At 33.4% G+C, this 22281-nt stretch overlaps 1 protein-coding gene across 2 annotated transcripts in view; it reads left to right on the top strand.

The window, feature by feature from the left end:
* Window positions 1-20840, top strand: part of LOC123542611 (cytochrome P450 3A18-like) — a 32529-nt gene extending 11689 nt beyond the window's left edge. Inside the window, exons 1-14 of one of the 2 annotated variants that reach the window (XM_045328538.2) lie at window positions 3966-4084; window positions 5502-5658; window positions 7122-7218; window positions 13297-13349; window positions 14236-14332; window positions 14737-14859; window positions 15790-15881; window positions 16340-16491; window positions 17092-17207; window positions 17763-18023; window positions 18245-18336; window positions 18910-19047; window positions 19305-19470; window positions 19795-20840. In XM_045328538.2, coding sequence (XP_045184473.2) covers window positions 5585-5658; window positions 7122-7218; window positions 13297-13349; window positions 14236-14332; window positions 14737-14859; window positions 15790-15881; window positions 16340-16491; window positions 17092-17207; window positions 17763-18023; window positions 18245-18336; window positions 18910-19047; window positions 19305-19470; window positions 19795-19872 — 1539 coding nt within the window. In that variant the 5' untranslated portion in view covers window positions 3966-4084; window positions 5502-5584 and the 3' untranslated portion in view covers window positions 19873-20840. Of the gene's footprint in view, window positions 1-3965; window positions 4085-5501; window positions 5659-7121; window positions 7219-13296; window positions 13350-14235; window positions 14333-14736; window positions 14860-15789; window positions 15882-16339; window positions 16492-17091; window positions 17208-17762; window positions 18024-18244; window positions 18337-18909; window positions 19048-19304; window positions 19471-19794 lie in introns of those variants that run through there. The other variant, XM_045328537.2, reaches the window with a different exon arrangement.
* The last annotated feature ends 1441 nt before the right edge of the window (window positions 20841-22281 follow it).

Raw genomic sequence — 22281 nt, 5'->3', positions numbered from 1 at the left:
TATATCAAAAGCTTTCGACCGAGTTTGGCATAAAGGCCTTATATTTAAACTGAAGCAGTATGGTATTTCAGGAAACTTGGTCAATTGGATAACAGATTACCTGGAAAACAGATCGCAAAAAGTATTTATAGGGCAATCGTTTTCAAATAGTAGGTTATTAACTGCAGGCGTACCTCAATGATCGGTCTTGGGCCCTCTTTTATTTCTTGTATACGTAAATGATGTTGCTGATTCTGTTACCGCTAGACTATTCGCTGATGATAGCTCACTTGCTATATCTTCACCAGACTCTGTTTATATAGAAACTGTTTTAAATTCAGATCTAGAAAAAATTTCCAGTTGGGCAAATCAATGGCTTGTAAAAATCAATCCTTCTAAAACTGAAGTCATGTTTTTCTCCTTTAGAGATATAGGTCAACCTTCGTTAACCATTGCTAATACCCCTCTAAACTTCGTTGACGATCACAAACATCTAGGTCTTACAATAAGTCATGATGGCTCTTGGCACACCCATATAAACAATATCACTTCCTCAGCTTCAAACGTACTCGGCTCGATGGAATGTTAAAATTCAAAGTTAAAAGGTCTACTCTTAACAACATTTATTTATCGTATCTAAGACCCCTACTCGAGTATGCTTCAGTTGTATGGGATAGCTGTACTCAATATGAAAAGGATACTATAGAAAAACTTCAATATGAAGCAGTTAGCATTGTTACTGGTTTGACTCGTTCCGTTTCCATTCAAAATTTATTAACTGAAGTTGGCTGGGTTTCTCTTGCAGGCCGTAGAATTATGCAGAAATTAATATTAGCTTATAAAGGAAATAACGGACTGCTTCCAGATTACCTTATAGACATTTTTCCTCCAACAGTTCACAATTCTAACAACTATGAATTTAGAAACAACACTAATTTTGTAACATTGCCTAGACGTCTCGAAATTTATTCAAAATCAGTTATACCCGATTCAGTAAAACTATGGAATAACCTTGACCTCCCGACACGCAATGCTAACACACTTACATCTTTTAAGAGCAAATTGAAGAGTAAATTTAAATCTCCAATTGTTCCGTCTTTTTATCTAATAGGAGAACGATTCTATTATGTAGTTCAAACTCGTATTAGAAACCGATGCAGTAACTTAAAGGTCCAATACTAAGGAAAGTGAACATTTTAATTTCTTTTAAAAAGCACAGAAACTATTTCATTTTATTGGAAAATGAAAGTTGGTATGTAGAAATTCGAAATAAATCGCAGTATATGTACAATTATTTTTCTATGAAGTATGAAGAAAGTTAAAAAGACCTGGGGGGTCATTCTGTCGATTCATTGAAATTTCAACATAATACACATACATTTCTTTGAGTTCCAAAGACCTTCTGTAAATTTTGACCCACCAATCTTCATTATTAAGTGTCTTGCAGAAGTCTATGCACTGGCTATGAAAAAAATTGCCAACTCACTTTCCCTTAGTAATGGACCTTTAAACAATGATTTATTTTATAACCATTTACGAGACTATCCCGATTGCTCTTGTGGACATGGTATTGAAGATGCGGAACATTTCTTTTTTTAAATGTAGCCATTATGCCGATGCTCGTCGATTGTTATTTATCAATACTTGAAGATTTCATCCTCTTAGTACTCACAAATTACTTCACGGAATTGATTCACTTACTATTGAGGAGAACAAATCTTTGTTTTTAGAAGTACAAACTTATATAAAAAATTCACATCGTTTCTCTAGCACTGCCTGATCTTTTGACTATATATCTGTTTTGAAGGCTCTGGGTTGGGCTGGGTGTGGGAATTCTGCAGCGGATGCGAGGAGGTGCACTGACTGATTTTACGCTTGTCTGTGTTAGTTTTATTGTTGTTGTTTTTTTTTTCTTTCGATTGTTTTTCCTTGCTTTTCTTCTATTTAATTTACTGTCTTAACTCTTCTTCTATATAAGTAAGTTTATATCTTAAAATTATATTTTGTTAAGCATATATATTTTTTCCATTATAGACCAAACAAAAATCCGCCATTTAGTTTAATCTAACATTAATTTGACAGCCAGGGACGGATCGATTTCTAATGTTGGCAAAACTTGTGGTCCAACCCTTTTGTATTATCGCACATTCGCAAAGTTACTGAATACTTCCTAATGTACAGTAGTAATATAAATGTCTTGTATAATGATAGTTTGCTGTTGTATATATATTTACATATGTATCTGTATAATATTGTCTTGATGTACATTACCATAATGTCTTGTGTGATGATTACAATAAAATATGATTAAACTAAACTAATTATTTCACTTTCAAGTCCAAAATGATTGACACTATTCGCACTGTTCCAACAAAAATCGTAATTTATGAGAAAGAAAACTGAATTATACGGACCAACCTATCCTTACCATTAGAAATATTAATGGTACTGTACCGGGGATAACGGTATACAATGACGAAAAAAGTTGTCGTGTAGAAGAAAGCAAGACTTAGTGGAAATAGGACAATAATCCGGTAACGATTAAATGTGCGCTTTCTCACTTGGCTATGGTGTATGCCCCTTTATTATAATTCCGCGCATTTTCATTGACTTGAACCTTGGAAATTACGTTTGAAATGTATGTCCGTCTAGTTCTAAGTAAAAAATTCATATTGTTTTGACTTACAGAACCAATAATATAAGGCTGCTTCCCAGAAAAGTATCAATTTTGCCCTAAATAAGCAAATGGAGAAAATGGTATACCAGTTTTGTCTTAAAATGATGTTAATTTTCGTATTCTGGAAATACCATTTTTACTTGGGTTGAAGCAGTGTTCACGGATCATATGCTAGACGATACAAAATATCTCTGATGTACAATATCTTTGTATCAGAATTTCAAGCCATTCACGTCTTGCTAGACTACCTTTGTCTTAAAAACAAACAAAAATACCAAACGATATAGGGTTGACCATAATACTTCCCCTTTCAGGTTACTCAGCAAACTTGACACAAACTTGGAAGCATATGATGTGGCCTAAAATCAAACGCAGACATTTCTCTTTACTATTAAGCATCAATATACAAATGTGGTCTTTACTATACGGGAAAATGGCACCATGAAAATTAAACTAATGTGGATAACATTCCACTACACCACGATGGCACATCCGACTCTAAAGTGGTTCTAAAGTGTACGTCTTGATGTAACATTTAGCTTGACGGTTTTGCTTTTCGATGAAAATCGAAAAATTCGATTCGGTTTATTTAAATGCAAAATTGATAAATAATTCTGTTTAAAAGTCCTCAAATTTTTGTCATACTCATATTCGATCTATGTGAGTAATTATCACTATAACTTTTCTATTCAAGAAATGATATATAGCAGAACCATGTTTCAGTGTATTTCTACACGACCAATAGGTTATAAGCTGGCGGAATAATTTTGGTTTAAACATATTTTATTAGCGAAATGGTTTACAAAATACATATACAATCAACAAAATTCTCAAAAACGCTTAGGATAGGATCGAAAGCCTAAGGCTTATATAGATCTTTTCCTAATAATTTTAAGAGGACATAGTCTGAGTGAGTTAAGCAATTCGAATTGTTTAAATATATCAAAACATGGCCATGATATATTCTATTTCGATTCCAGTATGTTATTAATGTAAACAAGTGGAAGCACTACTTCAAGAGGCATGTATGGCGGCAAAAATGATAGGTGGACATAAAGTCAATGGAACCATTCCATGGCGGTGGCCGTATTTTTCAAAATGTTTTTATCCGTTTCGCTTTATATATTACGAAAATTGTCTTGTATGCTGGTGCTCGTTTTTTTGTGCTTAGCCATCCCCATTTATGCCCCGGCTATTTTTACTTACCCATTTTCCTTTTTACGCCCCACCCAGCTCCTCCTTTCCTCCAAAACCCCTACCTTTTATAAATGTCATATAATCAATACGTACCTGTATTTGAAGCAACCTGTTTTCTATATTTTTCTGCTAAAGTTTCTGTTTTTGGATGGTCTACACAGTGATGTGTGACTTTGGTTGATTGCGCTCAATGCTTGCAGGGAGGGGAGACTAATTTTAAAATCACGTGAGGTAATATGTCCCGTGGAACAATTTGCGAAGTAAATTTATTTTGAGCGCTTAAAAATCGATTCAGAGTGTGGAAGTGTAACGTCGTGTTCTATCATTTCTATTCTGAGACGTATTATAATTATGTTTATTTTTTCCCGTAATAACCTTACTACGTAATTATGCCAGTACAGATGAACTACCGCCCCCCCCCCCCCCCCCCCACCACCACCTCCTACCCCCGCCCCGGAAAATTTTGAAATTCAGCGCTTCATTGGGCAAGTGATATCAGGCTAGCACTTTGCAGTTTGCATAGCAGTTGCATGATAAATTACTTTATAATTTAACGTATATCGCATGTGCAAAGAGCTGCGCGGACAAATCGTTTACCTGCCAATCTCGGTGTTGATTGTTCGAGTACTGCATTTACTATTTTTTATTTTTCAAATTTCATCTACAACACCGTCAAGCCATCTATTGATATCCAGCGTATATCTTCACTTTAAACGAGAGTGCTACTTATCTGTTTGTTTGTTTTTTAATCAAACACGACACAATACTGTGCGATACCTATAGATACTTATCCGCTCTATTATTAGAAGCAAAATAAACGCGTACACAGTGTATGGTTTGCTGCCCACGTGATGTAAGTGTCATAAAATACTGTCGCGTCTCATTCTATATATATATCAATGCCAATATTTACAAAATAAAGCGTTGTAACGGTTTTTAAATATGCTTGAAAACTGCGAAAACTCGAATGTTCCCGTAAATCTGGAAACTAGAAACTTATCAACCATTTAGTTTCATGTATATATATGAAATAGTGGCGTCATTTTGACTTTCGGTAATACTTTTGTTAAAATTACAATTCACAATATGTGGGTTAGTCGCTTTAAAAGAAAAATGAACCTGACGAAAAGGCGATACCTCGATCATCATACATATTTATTCATTTATAATTAAAGATGAAAATTTTATTAATCACATTTGTGAATACATGTATATTCAAACAAGCATTATACTTCCAGTGTTTCATAATTTATTTATCATTTATAATAAAATTAATTATTTTCGCGAACGAAGCTTGATATTTTTTCACAATATAATTTTTAAAGGGACAACATATTCTACGAAGTTACTTTGAAGCACCTAGCAATTTAAACAAATTATTGCAATAGTGCGCAACGTGTTGTGATATAGATATTCCCATGTGAATGCAGAATCATTATCAACAAAGTGACAGCGTCATGACTCTGTTAACCAATAGAAATGTTTCTCACTCAAAGAGTACTTTTAACACACTGAGACATTGGCTAGCATTGTTCATTCAACAATTATATATATCACAGAGTGTTTGTCGATGCGCTTACTAGAGTGAATGACAAATACCAGATAGTCTGGTTATTTTAAACTAGTAACTTAATGTCTTTGATTGAAGGGCTACAACTGGAACAAGAACTAACTGTTTCCGTTACCTGCAAAGAGGCAAAGAATTAATCAACACCGTTAAAAGCTACAAAAATGGCCTTCTCACTGGAAGTTAATTCATACTTGGTCCTGGTTTTTCTTGGAATGTGCGTTACCTTTATATACAGGTAAGTAATATCTTACAAACTATTTCTTGCAAAAATTACCTGTATGCAAAATTGTACCGAAATGTCGGAAAAGTTGAAATCTTTGTAAAAGATGATAATCATTCCTACATGTCTGATTATTTAATGTGTATGCGTGTTTATTATCTAGTCTTTGAACGACAAAATGTAGCATATAAATAAATTTTGAGATCAAAGCGAAACGACAATTGTTTTCCTTAACGCGCAACATTACATTTGTTTTGCTTTGGTACATATTTTTGGAAATATATTGGTAAAATATTGACAAAGCTTTGGTCTTATACCACATTTTTGCGAAGTATTTTTATTTACATTTTAACCGCATCTTATGATAACAGATTTTATGTAATATAAACTTAATAAAGACATATATAGACTTTTATCTTTAATGAATTATATTTACCATTGCTCTAATTTAATGTCTTCATAGTTTGACAACCGACGTAAATTTATCATTTTTTTTAGATAAAACATTCTTTTCAGCCAAACAGCCAAAAATACCCGCTCACGTTCAATTGTAATCTGACATTCGATGACAATACTGTATACATGGTTTTTATTTAAAATAATCGTTAAGTCCAGTGAAAACCCAGTCTGTCGTGTCAAATCAGTTTTTATCTTTACCATTAGAAGAATTAGTATAAACTACAATAAATGTTCTTTTTGAAATTTTGGCGTCAAATTTTGAAAGAATGTTTTGAACAACGCCATTTTATTAAGATTTTTGTGAATGACTTGAAGTTTCGCGTGCAATCGCAAGGAAAGGACTTCTTTGATATTCTGACACGAATGGTATTTATATGAAAATTAACGTTTTTTCTTTCCATATAAATGCATGGTGAATGTAAATATTTATTGTTAAATAACACACTGTTCGTGATATTCTATAGAAGTTGCAAGCTGTTAATTTGCAAGAAATGACATTTTGTCTTTCTGGGATAAAAGGATTTATTAGTTTAAGAAAAGAACAACAACATGTTTTGTATGAGATGCTGTAATGAATTCTCTTTTGATGTACTATCGTGTGCATTTGTTGCATTCTCAGGGAGGCAATAAACAGTATTCACAACTTTACAGACTTGACATTCAAAACAAAAAAAGTCCTGAAAATATTGCAATATCAACATGACTACATGTGTCTCATTACAAACCATCACTAATACATGTAGTTATCAGTTTACAAAGGCTCGATTGTGGTTTCATCCGTTAGCTAAATCTGATCACGAAAAAATGCTCAATTTACAAATTTTAAGATCGCTGTGAAAATGCCACCAATTTTTATACAGTTTCTTACTCTAATAAATTCTGAATATTAATAAATTAAGCTCAAAAATATATGTCATCCGTATCATTTTTTTTCAATATTTTATTAACCTGCTCAAAACCTGTTACTGGAACACAGACATTTATATTCTGAAATGCTCTGATACATATTGCTGTTACAGGTATATGGTAGATACATACTCGACTCTCGAAAGGCTTGGAATACCTGGGCCTAAACCTGTCTGGATATTTGGCAATGTTCTGGAGTTTAAAGGAAAGGTAATAGCATCGTTTTTGAACATAAAAGAACTGATATTGTTCACACATTTCTAGTTTTCAGATACAGCAAAGGACGTTCATACGAGGGTCCTGCTAAAAGTTTTATCATTGGGTTCGGATTTCTTAAGTGCTACGTTTTAACAATTTGTTTTTATTACAAACCTTCAAAGTATTCCCCCTTCACCGAAACACATTTTGTAACCTTTTAACCCAATCGCGAAAAGCAGATAAATAGTCTTCTTTTTGGTATCTGTTTGAGACACTGATAACTGGGGCTACCGAGAGAACTTCTGGACTGATATTTCTTTCCAGAAAGCATCTTCTTAAGCCTTAGAAATAAAAAAAATGTCACAGGCACTGAGGTCAGGTGAATAAGGCGGATGGTTTACAGCTTCCACCTTTTCAGAGGCCAAAAAAGACTGATCTTCAGATTTGGCTAAAAAAATAACCTTTCTTTCAGATTGGTTTGGTCAATTTATGAACATTAGAATATGAATTTTTGATTCTAAAATATTTTGAAAATTCCAAATCAAGAAAAAAAGATGACCGCGTCGGAAATCCAACCCCGGACCGCCCCGGCAATAAAAACATTTTGCTGTCGTCGTTACCACTATAATAGCTGAAGTAGTGAATATAGATATTTATAATCGAGACCGATTACCTGGTCCATGAGTAAAAGCGTGGCAAACGCTTTTCGATTTTTATCGTAAAAAGTAGTAAAAACAGAATATTCTCATGTGTTTCCGTAACATATAGTTTGTCAGTAAGTAAGTTTTAAAGCCTTCGTAAGAAATATAGCATTATTTTTTTTTTTTTTGCTGTCGAATGATCTGGAGGCAGGTCGCTTTAACAACCTTGTAAGAGGAGGCGTTGTGTTGTATAAGATGGACTCCCGACTATCCTTTGCTTGGACGTTTCCTATTGTAAAACTTTTTCACTTTCTTCAGAACATAGTTCTTGTAGTGTCGTCCAGTGACTGTATGACTAGATGGACAAGGTACTTGAACGACTGGCCCACTAGAATTGAAGATAATTGCGTACAACATCTTTTTCGAACTTACGGTTCTCTTGGCAATACAGGGGCTTTTTTTTATCTTTTCACTTCCATTGCTTATTATCATCCCTTCTCTGTGGCTCAGACATGTGCACCCAGGTTTCATCATCTGTTATCAAGTTAGAAATAACACGACAGCCTTTGTATGTTTTCAAAAGTTCCCGGGCACATTTAAGCCGTTGTTGCCCGGAAATGAGGTACCCACCTAGCTCAAACCTTTATCAGGTCCAAACACCTTTTCAGATTTGTTTGCACACTGTCTTATGATATGCCAGTACAATTGGCTATATCTTTCACCGACAATCGCGCATCGTGATTGGCCACAGATGTTTGCCTATTTAAGGTGATGTCACGTTTTGAATATCCGGTGAAAAAAACAACAAAGAATATTCAGTTCTTTCTAAAAACCGTTATGTTATGATTCAACCAAATAGTTTCCTTTGTCTACTAGAAAGGAACAATTCTTATATCTTGATATTGAAATTTGGTACCTTTATAACAGACAATAAACTAAAACAATAGAAATTCAAACGTGACTTCGGTGAGCTCAACAAAGCAATTTCAAGCACAAATATTAATGTGGAATGTAAAGTAAGTTACACACTACAATATCCGACCAAGATACTTACAAAAACAATGCATTTGCAGAATAGCGAGATAAAAATAGTTCTGACAGCTCGTGAAAACTAATGACAAATTTTGACAGGTATATGATGACTCATGATCTAATTAATTTTTTTCTGTTATTTCTAACTTCCAGTTTGATTTTCATAAAAATGGTATTCTATACTGTAGCTTACAACTCATAAATTAAAACAATAAAAGAATATATTGTTACCTTACTGTCGTTTTCTCTATCCAAGTCACGTATGAATTCCTATTGTTTCAGTCATTTGTCACTAATTAGCGCAACTTACAGTGTTGCACTTATACAAGACACATCCCTTATTTTCACATAGATATTGAGGATTATCTAAAGAACACATGTATTGGAAACACAATTTTAATACCGATTGTGTATTGCAATAATGCAAATCTATGTCAGCCGTGACGTGTCCTTAATACAGCTACGAATTTTAATCCTTTCATACATTTTACAATGTGACAAGTAAATTGGTCAGTGTATATGACTGCATGTATTTTAATTTAAAATAACTCGGTCATTTGAAAAGCAATTTGCACGAAATAAACGGATATCGTTAGCTATTGGACACACTATTCAAGTGCAATGAAGCGTTTTAAAAAAGCTACGGAATCCCATTAGTGACATAACTTTTTGCAGGACCCTCCAATAGACATTAAATTGAAAAGAAACACGGCTAATACTCGTGTGGCGGCTGTAAAAAGTCTCCACGTATTGGATTCAGTGTTGTATTAGTTTCTGGTCCTTTGGGATCATGAAGTCCATTCAAAACATCTGTGATAGAGTTCCGCTTAAGCAGGTGTAATGAAGTATTTCGACCCCCATAGAATAATGACCCCCGGTCATTATTCTATAGAAAAAGTGACTCCCCGGTCATAGTATTATGGCCTCCAGATCATAGCACTATGACTCCCCCACGTGAAGTAAACTGAACCTCACGAAGAAAATTGACTCCCATAAAAAAACCGACTCCCGGTCATTTGGTCAAATTTAGTGATAACTCATGTATCTAAGGCATAATTGCTGCATTTTATGCCCCCACTCGGGGGAGGGGGGCATATAGATTTGCCCTTGTCCGTCCGTCCTTCCGCCCTTCCGTTTGAACATTAGCCCCAGATACCATCACTTGACACAGAAATCAGAGCATTCCGCAACGGGAAAAGGGATTCTATTTCTAGACGCTGTATCTTGGTGTATACATTTTTTTTCTGGAAAATAACAATTCACAATACGTTCACAAAACACACCAGTGTAAATAATCCCTGCAAACTTTGGTATGAAGTAATTCTACAGAAGAAAACTGCACAAGAAACTGCTAGCATAGAACATAGTATAAATAGAAGGTGCAATAGCAGTGGCAGTAAAGTACGGTAGCGGCAACAATGGAAAGTAGTAGTAGTAGTAGTAGTAGTAGTAATAATAGTGGCAGAGGTAGTGGCAGTGGCAGTGGCAGTAGCAGCAGATGTACAAGACGTATTAGTGGAAGCAGGTATAGTAGTTTCAGTAGTAGCAGTTGTAGTAGTAGTAGTAGAAGTAGTAGTAGTAGTAGGAGAAGAAGAAGAAGAAGAAGAAGAAGTACATGTAGTAATAGCAATAGAAGTAGCGGCACCAGTAGTAGTAGTACAATCAAAATGTTAACAATTGGCAATGGAGGGAATTAGAGTTGTAGATCTAGTAAAATTGTCCTTAGGTTTGGTGGGGATCACTTTTTAATAGATATTATCGTCGAAAGTCTTTTTAGGAGCCGGTGTTTTACACGGAAAGAGTAACTTTTTAAATAGAATAATGTCCGGGAATCGATATTGTATGAGAGTTCGAATGTAGTAATTTCGGCAGTGAGTATTTTACATGGAAGGAGTCACTTTTTCTATAGAATAATAACCGGGGTCGTTATTCTATGAGATTCGATAGGAGTCATCTTTAGGGAGTCACTATTTTACTTGGAGGGGCCAGTTTTTCTATAGAATAATGACCGAGGGTCGTTAGTCTATAGAGTTTTCAAAGGGAGTCAGTTTTTTATAAGGGGAGTCAATATTTTACAGGAAAGGAGTCACATTTTCTATAGAATAATGACCGGGGGGTCGTTATTCTATGGGGGTCGAAATACTTCATTACACCGGCGCTAGTGGGGCGTGAGACGTGCTGCACTTTCCATTACCTCTCATTAACAGACTCAGTCAAACCGAGTCTGTTATTATTTTGCTTGGTTGCATTCTATGCTTACAGATTTTAAGAAATAGTAAGAAATAATAAAACCTTTTCCTTGAACTTTGAGTTCCTGCAGGTAATTCTTTACATCCGTTCCAGTTATCGAATACAAAATGGAGCAATAGCCTTTAAATAATATACCCGAAAGATTAAGTCAAAATACTGCAAACTTGACATTGAACAAATAGCTTTTTAATAATGATGGTAATATTAATTATGATTGTAGTAGATCTGTTGTACTGAGTATATATGGTAATAGTCACGTGGTATATCTAGCGGGAACCTTGTATATAATATGTATGTATGTATTATGTTGAGTTGTTGTGCGCGGATGCTGCTGTGTATTATATGTATTAAACTATAAGGTGTTGTTACAATAACACTACAATGATGATGATGATGACAAACAGTGCATAAGTGCACCATTGAATTCATGGAACTATCGATATTCTTCTGACAAAGTATATAAACGTTCTGTATTTATGCACTGTTACGGTAACTCATTTTTTTATAACAAAAGCTCTATATTTAATGTCAAGGTCGCAGTATTTTGACTTACCGTTGCAGTATATCATATCATATTAGATACTAGTATTATATTTTCTCATGTTTTCTGTATAGCATATTAAGATATTCACTACTTGATCGAATCAAATATCACGGTACTCATTTTGAAAGCTTAGTGTATTTTTGGTGATAAATGGTATCGCAAAAATGTTTTTTTTTTATTTGGTTAAACTGTTTTTGTAGCTTTACACTGACGTATTTAATCAAGAGTGCTTTGTTTAACTTCTTCTGTACTGACTGGCTTATCCCCGAGGTTGTGTATTAAAGATAGACCCTAAAATTTAAGCGATAGAAATACATTAAATAAAGTCTAGAAAATGATTTCTAAATCTTTGAAATAAGCAAAAATAATTTTACTAATGTTAAATTTATAACAGTTTTGTTATTATCAATAAGAGAAGTTTTAATATTTGTGATCCGCGAAGAATAACAAATTTTGCCTTAGGTCAGTACTTATAAGCAGAGAATATCTATTGGTAGTACTTATAAGCAGAGAATATCTATTAGTAGTACTTATAAGCAGAGAATATCTATTGGTAGTACTTATAAGCAGAGAATATCTATTGGTAGTACTTATAAGCAGGGAATATCTATTAGTAGTACTTATAAGCAGAAAATATCTATTGGTAGTACTTATAAGCAGAGAATATCTATTAATAGTACTTATAAGCAGAGAATAGCTATTACTTTACTTCCCTTGCAATTACACAATTGAGTGGGAAATGAAAACGGTTTAAGACATAATATCATGCCTTTTTGCACAAAACAATATTTAGGATTTATTCATATGTGTTTGATTTACCCTTTTAAACCTGTTTCATATGATTTGTTAGCTTATTTATGGTAAACAAAATAATATTTAACAAGCCAATATTAAAATGAAAGGCCAGTAAGTACTTTATAGTGCAGAAAATACAGTTCTGCTTGTATCAAAAAGTCACAATAAAGCCATTTTGTAATACATTACAGGTAGGATTAGTAAAGGTGCAATTATATTGATGTCTATATCCTATGCCTACATGTATCAGCAAAACACGACAGGCACTGAAAGTTCCATAAAGTTTTTAATTTCATGTTAATAAATTCTGAAAAGAGATCCTTTGGAAGCATGAATGCAACTAAGCAAAATAATAGAAGACTCGGTTTGACTGAGTCTGTCCATAAGAGGTAATGTAAAATTCAAACAACACAAACCTCCTAGCACCGGCTTAAGCGGAATTCTATTATAGTAAAATGAATGTCCTACATGATCCCAAAGGACTAGAAAAGCTCTACTTTAAATTTTGTTCTTTTGTACATGTACTTGAACAGTCAAAGCAATAAAGAGAAGTTATGAAAAATAACGGACTCAAAGATAAATTCTACTTATATTCAGTCCTATGACAAATATAACGTTATAGATTATTGGAATTAACAAGAAATTAATGTATTCGATGTTCGTAACAGCAAAATGGCCGCTACATTAAAAACAGCGCCATTATGGTTCTTTCAACAAGTTTATGCTCAGGATATGTAATGGGGTTTCAAGCTTTCTTTACTTTTCAGCTCAATTAAATATGCGTCCTTTTAAAAGACAAGGAATAAAATATTCATTTTGAAATTTCAGAATGTTTTACATGTGTTTGACGAGTGGAAACAAACATTTGGAAAAGTTTATGGGTACGTAGAACAAAATGAAAGTTTTGCAAAATCAACAGAGCTAACACTTGAATAATGTCCTTTCCCTACCTCTAAAAACTTTATTTTCATGAGAAGCGATTCTTTTATTTTCTCGAAATGATAAAACACACGTGGCTGCATCTATGATTAAATGGTTTAGGTCGCTGACTCCGAATCACTTGCCTCACACCGCTGTGGGGTTTTACATGCCAGTAAGAAATACAGATGACTTACGAAAGGTCAGTGGTTCTACCAAAGTTCCCGCGACCATACCAAATATAATGCCTAGACAGGCATCCGGGGTCTTCCCCTACCATAATAATTGGGATACATAGTGTCAAAGCGACATTAAACCCGACAAAACAATAAATAATGTAGCTGCAGGGATAAAGAATCGACATTTTCAATGGGTAATTTACAAAAACAAAGAAGAATAAAATGCATGTTAGAAAACTGATGCAAAACCTGATGACAAAAGAAAACAGGCATTGGACCGGTAATATCTGAAAGTTCATCACTGACTATGTTGACTCCTGGTAGTATGTAAGATCACAAAATAGGAAGGTTCGCTATTTACCTTTTTCTGGTTTAGCAAAATATTCTTCATTTTCGAAAATAATAATAACGCTAAATAAATTGTCCGCCCTGAATGATGCTAAAACATACCAAAATTTGTAAAAATTAATTAAGAATGTCGATCAACGATATTGATAATGTCCCAGTTGTAAACAAGCTCGAAATGTTCTGTATAAAAATAGTAAGCTTTAAAGCTATATCATACCATATTTTCGATATTGTACTTTTATATAGATAACATGGGCATTGTTATTATATTTGATTACTTTTTATATGCTATTTCTGAATAGTCTGTTTATTGTATTGATAGATTTTACGAAGGCTTTCGACCAGGTATTGTTGTGAATGACGTCGATTTTGCAAGGGATGTCCTCAACAGACATTTTGAAAAGTTTCACATTCGCACTGTAAGTTTTGAAATTCAGCATGTATGTGATTGTATGTAGGTTTGGTCTAACATGGCTGAAATTACACCAACACGATATAAGCCATATTGCGACTATCAAACCGACCTTCCATAAGTCAGTTGTATGGCTTCCTAGCATGAAAGAAGTCAAACCCACAGCGGTGAGGGGCAAGAGATTAAAAGTAAGCGTCCTTACCCAGCCGGCCACGGAGGCTCCTCGGCAAATACGTAAGCCAATACAACAAGTATGTGACATGTGTATGTATACATGCATATCTTATATTGAATGATATTAAATTTTTGATTGAAATATTGAACACTTATAAAGTTCTTGTATTCCATCTAGAACCCAGTGTTTCAAAGTGAAAGCTTTCGAAATTTCATCATTTATGTTTCATTTTCCAGAGTTATCGCCCCTTCGTGTATTATCCAGATAACCTTCGCCTTATCGAACTAGACGGAGAACATTGGAAAAATCAACGTGCTGTTATAAATAAAATGGTGAATTCAACAGGTATTTTAAAACGGGTAAGCTCTTGTAGATCAAACCCTGCGCTGTAGGTATAAAGGGAATATCTCTTCAACAGTATTAACATCTAATACAGTCAACCTCATAAAACGATCAATTTTTCTTTTCAAAGGATAGATAAACGCATACAATTGAAGGGTGATACAGTCATTCTAAAATGTTCACCATAATTTAAACCAATGGAAGCAGTTTAAGCACGACAGTATAATCTTTATTTTGTTATATTATGATAATAAATTGATTTCATGAAACTTCCCTGTATATAGAAAAGAAATAAAATCAAATTCAAATACGCAATAGCCTGCCTTAAATACTACATTTATATCTATTAAAGGGACTAACCCACACATTTTAGGGGGTAAATAATTTCCCTCAAATTCCATAGAAAGTGAGTATTACGAAAGTGACTAGTGGTGCAAACTTATTGACATTAGATTTCCGCAAGATATTCTTATAAATAAAAAAACCTATTGTGCAATTGGTAGTAAACCGTTACAACGCTTTTGAAATAATGCAAAAAATTTGCATTCTTCTTGCATTTTTACCAATATCTAACTTAGTTTTACCAACTTCATCATTTTTCAGTATCATAATATTATATACATTCTACGCGAAATTTGGTGGAAAAGAACATGTTGAAATATTTCACCCAAAGTGTGGACTAGTACCTTTAAGTATCACTCATCCTCAAATGTTATTGTCAGCACAAAGACTGATGAGTGGAAAAAAGATAACGTTTGACTTTCGTTTCAATAAACATGTAACATATAAACGATTGCGGAATTTCTTATTATTCATTCCAATATCAGTTACTATGTACAGTCTTTTCTGTACATCAAAAAAAAAACCCGTATCTAACCATTCCAAAATACGTTATACAAAATAATCAAATATACATACATTGAATGTGGCTGTATTTATTATGACAGGTCATTGAAAAAATTCAAGTTACGTCAAACAAAATGCTGCAGCAGTTTGCAGATGAAGTGGAAAGTGCGACTGAAGGATTCAACATTTCAAAGTAAATATAACGGCTATACTTGAAACTGAGAGAATATCGAAATGATTTTCAAATACTATATGCTGAATTTTATACTGCAATCCTCTTGAATGTACTGCCAATTGTAGTCTGAAAAAATGTTCCTGATGTTCAAAGACAATGAAAACCAGTACTGTTCATTTAGGATAATATAACAATTATTCGGATCGATATAGACACATTTTATGGTTGATATGAGTGGAAATATTAACATATATCAAAATATCATTGTCAAAGCGATAGCCATTTATAAAGGTCTGCTCGAATGGTACAATACCCAAATGATAAACTAGTTTTAATCAATCAAAGTAACATATTTGAAACATTACAATGTATGCTGACATTCATACACAACACTCATACAGTAATAACTATTTTTTGTGAGACCGATGTTTTGTTTTACCCTTGATATTTGATATCGCCGTTTGTATTTCATTTAGTGTAATAGACACTTACGTGTCTGAAGGTGTGATGCGAGTAGTTTTAAACTCGAATGAAGAACAGATGTCAAAACACCAAGAATCCATACATAATTACGAAGTTCTTAGTAATTGGTCGGCGTCGGCGGAAAATGAAGCTGCGGGTTTAGCTCGTATGTACACACATTTTTGTGATATATCTAAACAAAAAGTCTACTCTTGCTAAAACATTATTGACTTGTAAATGGAAATCAATTTCGAAGGAGCAATCGGGCCTGTGTCTGCAGTCATGCGTCAACGAACCATTCTCCAAATTCTAGTTCTTTGTAATACTGCTTTCCATATCAACATACTACTAACTTTGCAGTACTCTTAGTTAAGAATGGTTGAAGGCTGTCCTAGGAATTTCTTTCAAGAAAAAAATGCATAATCTAACTTGACATTTCGTTATAATTAAGACAGTGGACCCGAAAGACAGTTGGTTATTTCCGCTCGTTTATATTTTCTTCGTATGTATTTTCAGTATTTCTCCGCTTGTTAAGGAAACCATTACTCGTAATATGTAATATCCTCTATTTACAGCCTGAAGTTTTATGACATCCCGTGTAAAGTTTGATTACAATTAAGATACATATCTCTTGTTCTTTCATTTATAGACTGAACAAAGATTAACCTTTGAACACCTTAGCGTTGAATATTGTATGTATTCATTAATATGCAATAAAAGCATTCTAAGAAAAATCCCATTTATGTTGTAATTCCTAAACTTTCAGGATTATTTCCATGTCTGACACCACTTCTTAAACTTGCCGACAAGAAGCACAGAGAATCACATGAAGTAGTTGTAAATATTCTCAGAGAATATCTAAGAAATGCTCTAACTGGTCAGGTATGCATTGAAAATATTGTACTTTCAAAGTTTGTAGCAAGTTTACCTAAATTATACAGTGAATTTACCTTTATTTAGTTTTGATAAAAAAGAAAATATTTTCTGTTTGTTTTGAAAAATCAGACCAATATCTACAGATTTTCAGGTCTGAAAAGCATTTGCTTTGGAGTTCCGAAAAAGCTGACAAGGTTGCAAATTAATCAATTTAATGAAATCATTTGTCATGCTACTTAGATATTAGTTCTACCTTTGCCAGAAATGATATATATGCATACCGCTCCTATATAATTATTCTGATAAAAGCATTATGAACTGGTACAGTATGTGTTAAGTTTTGTTGACCTAGGAATTGTCCGTCCGTTATATAAATGAATTTTGAATGAATATTTCATCTGGGACCTTTGTTTGACTTAATATTGAATTTGTATATGTTTTGTATGTAGCAACATATTTTATATGGCGTCCTCAGACGTACGCCTTTCAGTTATAGTCGGCGGTGGACTGCTAGCAGACATTAGGTAAAAATGTATCTACTCATATTATGTTGTGTTACAGAACAACAACAAAAATGTAGACGATGACAATGTCAGCTTCCTACCATTTCTCCTGTCCTCCAAGGTGCTTTGTCGGGAACTTGACGGCAGTCTTGCCCGTCGGGGCTTGACGTCGGATGAGACAATCGCTCATATATTGTCATTATTGAGCGAGATGTATTCAACGACAACTGCGGTCATACAGTTTATTTTATATGAACTTGCCTGCAACAAAAACTGTCAAGATCAACTTTACGACGAAATCCTGCGCATCTGCGGACAGGTGAATATCTTAAGTTTGTTTAGAAGGTGTCTTCATTTTTTAATTGTTATATTCCATATATATTTAAAACGAGTCATATAAGTCCAACAATTGAGTTGACGCCCCTGCAAGTTTGCAGTTCAAAGATTGTTCTATTACTCATAATGCAGCTTTATTATATATAATTATATTATAACTAAATACCTAAAACAAATTACAATTCTACTTTAATCATTGTTCAGAACGAAGATATCTCGATGGCTGAGTTACAAAACATGGAATACTTCGACATGTTTTTCAATGAAACATATCGTCATCATCCTATTGCACCGGGGTAAGTCATTGAATTACAGAACAAATTACCTAAATTATTTAATATGTGATTAATATAAGAATGTCAAATATAGCATTTATAAGAAACCAGTCAGTACAAACCAATAGAGTTATAAAAGTAAAGTATATAAGAAGTTTGATTTGATTCAAACTGACACAGTTAAGGTCATATGTCGACACTCACTAGCTTTTGATGGGAGGAAGACCTCAAACGCAGGGGCAAGTAATTCGCATGCAACTTAACAACTTAGTCACGGATGCCCTATTATAAGAAACCCAGATCTTTTAGAATTTAACCAAGCAAAATAAACCAGGCTCTGTTTGAGTCTATTCATGAGAGCTAATGAAATGTGTAAAGCCCGCTTAACTTACATGTACGGATACTGCCTAGATTCAATGATCAAATTGTCACAACACTAACTATTAATCCTTAAAGAAACTATTTACAGAATTCAAAGTCTGCTTCCAGTTTGCAGTAGTACAATGAACAACATTCTTACCAATCAGTGGCTTTCCGGATTAGTTTAACTTAATCTTAAGCTTGAAGTGCTTAAGCAGATTCTTTATATTCCAGAATATCACGTGTTTGTACCGAAAGCTGTACAATTAGGGGCGTGACGTTTAAAAAAGGCATGGTTGTCCGGGTAATGACGAGTCCTATGTACAAGGACGATACCTTATTTCATCAGCCGGAAAAATTCATACCGGACAGGTAAATTGTTTAGCCTTTCCTTTCCTAGTAGTAAGTTTATAAACTCTACTATATACTCTCTATGTACTCCTGTCAAAACATTAGTTTCATTACACTGATAGCAATCATAATTTTGTATCAATGAAATCTTATCAAAGAACGTATTGGTAAAAAAATGTAGATAGTATTTGATTTTGATATTTGTTGAAATTAACTGTATTAACTATTATTTACATTCAGTAAAAATATAATCTAAGTCCTTCCTTGTTTGTTTTTAGATTTTCAAAAGTGAACAGACAAAATCAGTCACACCAGTACAGCTTTCTTCCATTTGGACAAGGTCCAAGAAAGTGTCCAGGCCAGAAACTAGCTATGATTCAAGTGAAACTAGCCATAATTAACATTGTAAGGAACTACACGTTGGATACGGGTAGACATACTAAGGTATTATCACTTTATTATATTCCTAACAAAATAAATTTCAATTGAAATACAAAATAACGTAGGTCATACATTATTTTATTATGTCTACCCTATTCTTAACATCAGAGATGTACCCGAGATTGATATTATGTTTATCTCATATTTGCATTGTTGATTCGCGACTGATATATTGGCGGTTGCGTTCTTTGAATTGGTTTTTGCTATTGCACTTTTGTCCTTGTTTTTATTTTATTCTTCATTAAATTTGAACAAATTACGTAATTTTTCCTCCAGTTTAAACGATCATTGTACTTCTTAACTAATTTTCTATAATCACCCTTGCAGATCCCAGTACAAGAAGCGTTACGCCCGTCTTTGACGCCTGCACATGGAGTTCACATTAAAATGAGTAAAAGATTTTGAAACAAAAACGTCTTTCTGGCCAGCTGAAGGACTACTGGACGTTATCTAGAGAACTAGATATCTTGGACTGTGTCCGTGAAATATAATTCTAATGTCATGCAAATTACAAACTTGACAGAGAGGTTCCATATCGGTGATTTCACGTTTTGTTCTTAATTTAATAATTTATTACACTTCTACAAGAGACATTTCATGTGATGACCTGTGTTAGTTGAAATAAGTGATAAGTATGCAAGATATGCACGATTTCAGATAAAAAATTCCGGAAGAGCATGAGCAAACTATGTTTAATTTATAGATTATAACTCATTTCAGATTTCTGTTGACACTATTAAAAACATTTAACAAAATATTGCTTGTTGTAAGTTACACATATTCACAGCGTGTCGATATAAAAAGACAAGTATATCGTATATACCTTTTGACTGAGGTCGAAATTCAAATCCTATATTCATTTTTTATATCAGTAAACAAACCCAACACATTAAAATCTGTCCCACCAATTTGGTGAACATCAGTTTTGAAATTATGATATGCGTAATGATGCTCTAAAATGTTTTTATATAAAATATGTTTTTTATATCTCTGGGCACTTTTTATTATTTTTCTTTTCAAGTTGATATGTTCAATTTTACAAATTTTATGTCTGCTCTAATATTTTCTTCTCCTACATTCGTGATTAAACGAACACGTTATAACTGTGTGATAAACTTACCTAATGCGGATTACTATTACATGTTTATTTTTATTCGAGGGTGAATACATTTGAATCTTCTATCAGATAGTAGTCATTAAAGCATCACGGAACTATAAAACGTTTCGTTTCTCTTTGCCCTTTTCTCGAATGTATTATTAGAAAGTGGCTTTACTTCATATAAAACTATTACTTATTCCTTCCTAGAAAACGTTCTTTGACTGATTGGCCTTCTGCTGGACTGTGTGTGCTAAACACGGACGATTGTTGGTTAATATATACTATATCAACACACTGAAGGTTGGTGCGCCATGCTTATTGCCAACTGCTATGTAAAAGACCTAGATTCACTACTATATAAGTGCCCCCCCCCCCCCCCCCAAATCCAATATACAACTTCCATCTTATCTGCTGCTTATCAGCGATTATGTAACAGTAACTGATTAAAGGGCAATTAGCACAGCAGGGACCCCAACTAGACCATGAAGATGTGTGCAGTGGAGTTGAAAGACATTAATTTTTCTTCAGTGAATGTGGAATGATAATAATAATTATTATTATTTTGATATCATATAGATTATAATAACTATTACTTTAATGTTATAATAATCATAATAACAATAATAATAATTATTATTATTATTATATTACATATAGGATGATAAAAGATACAGTAATAATACTGAAAATATTAATGATAATAAAACACAAGTATAGTGAAAACTTCATGAGTTCTTTGTGCTGACAAAAAATTAATATAAAATTATTGTGTTCCATCTATACTCAATTTTCATTTTCAGTTTGTTGCCAAAAGTGACTTTTTTCATGCTTTGCTTTGTAACTTTGAAATGCACATACTGTTTTCAATTTTAGACAAATGATATCTACAGTATTCTGCCAGCTTTAGATGAGTGAAAGTCACATTTTTCTGAAAAAATCACAATTCTCCAGACAGAATTTGAAAAAAATAAAAACTTGCATATTTCTTTAAGAAAGTTTCTCATTATTTTATAATTGTGAAAATAAGTTTCTGATTATTTTATTAGTGTGTTTGATCAACAATATTTTTCTTTACATAGAAATGCCCCAAAAAAACCCTAGTATAACATTAAATGTTATTAATTATTCATTAATTTAAAATAAATTACTTTGTTTCCCCTTCTCACTTGAAAGGTAGACTGACCCTCCAATAAACAATGACCCTTGTTTATTGGAACCATACTGTGATGGTCATTAGCCCCCAACTGTGCTGGTGAAGACAGAAATCCCTTGGCCCACTGCCAAAATCTAGGCCTTTAAAGGCCTAGATTCACTACTATATAAGTGTCCCCCCCCCCAAATCCAATATACAACTCCCATCTTATCTGCTGCTTATCAGCGATTATGTAATAGTAACTGATTAGAGGGCAATTAGCACAGCAGGGACCCCAAGTAGACCATGAAGATGTGTGCAGTGGAGTTAAAAGAAATTATTTTTCTTCAGTGACTGTGGAATGATAAAAATAATAATTATTATTTTGATATTATATAGATTATGATTACTATTACTTTAATGTTATAGTAATAATACTTATAAAAATAATATCATAATCATTATCATTATTATTATTATATTACATATAGGATGATAAAAGATACAGTAATAATACTGAAAATAATAATGATAATAAAACACAAGTATAGTGAAAACTTCATGAGTTGTTTGTGCTGACAAA

Source organism: Mercenaria mercenaria, chromosome 19, assembly GCF_021730395.1.
Source record: "Mercenaria mercenaria strain notata chromosome 19, MADL_Memer_1, whole genome shotgun sequence".
In the NCBI taxonomy this organism is placed as follows: domain Eukaryota; kingdom Metazoa; phylum Mollusca; class Bivalvia; order Venerida; family Veneridae; genus Mercenaria; species Mercenaria mercenaria.
This window is presented reverse-complemented; position numbering and strand designations above follow the sequence as displayed.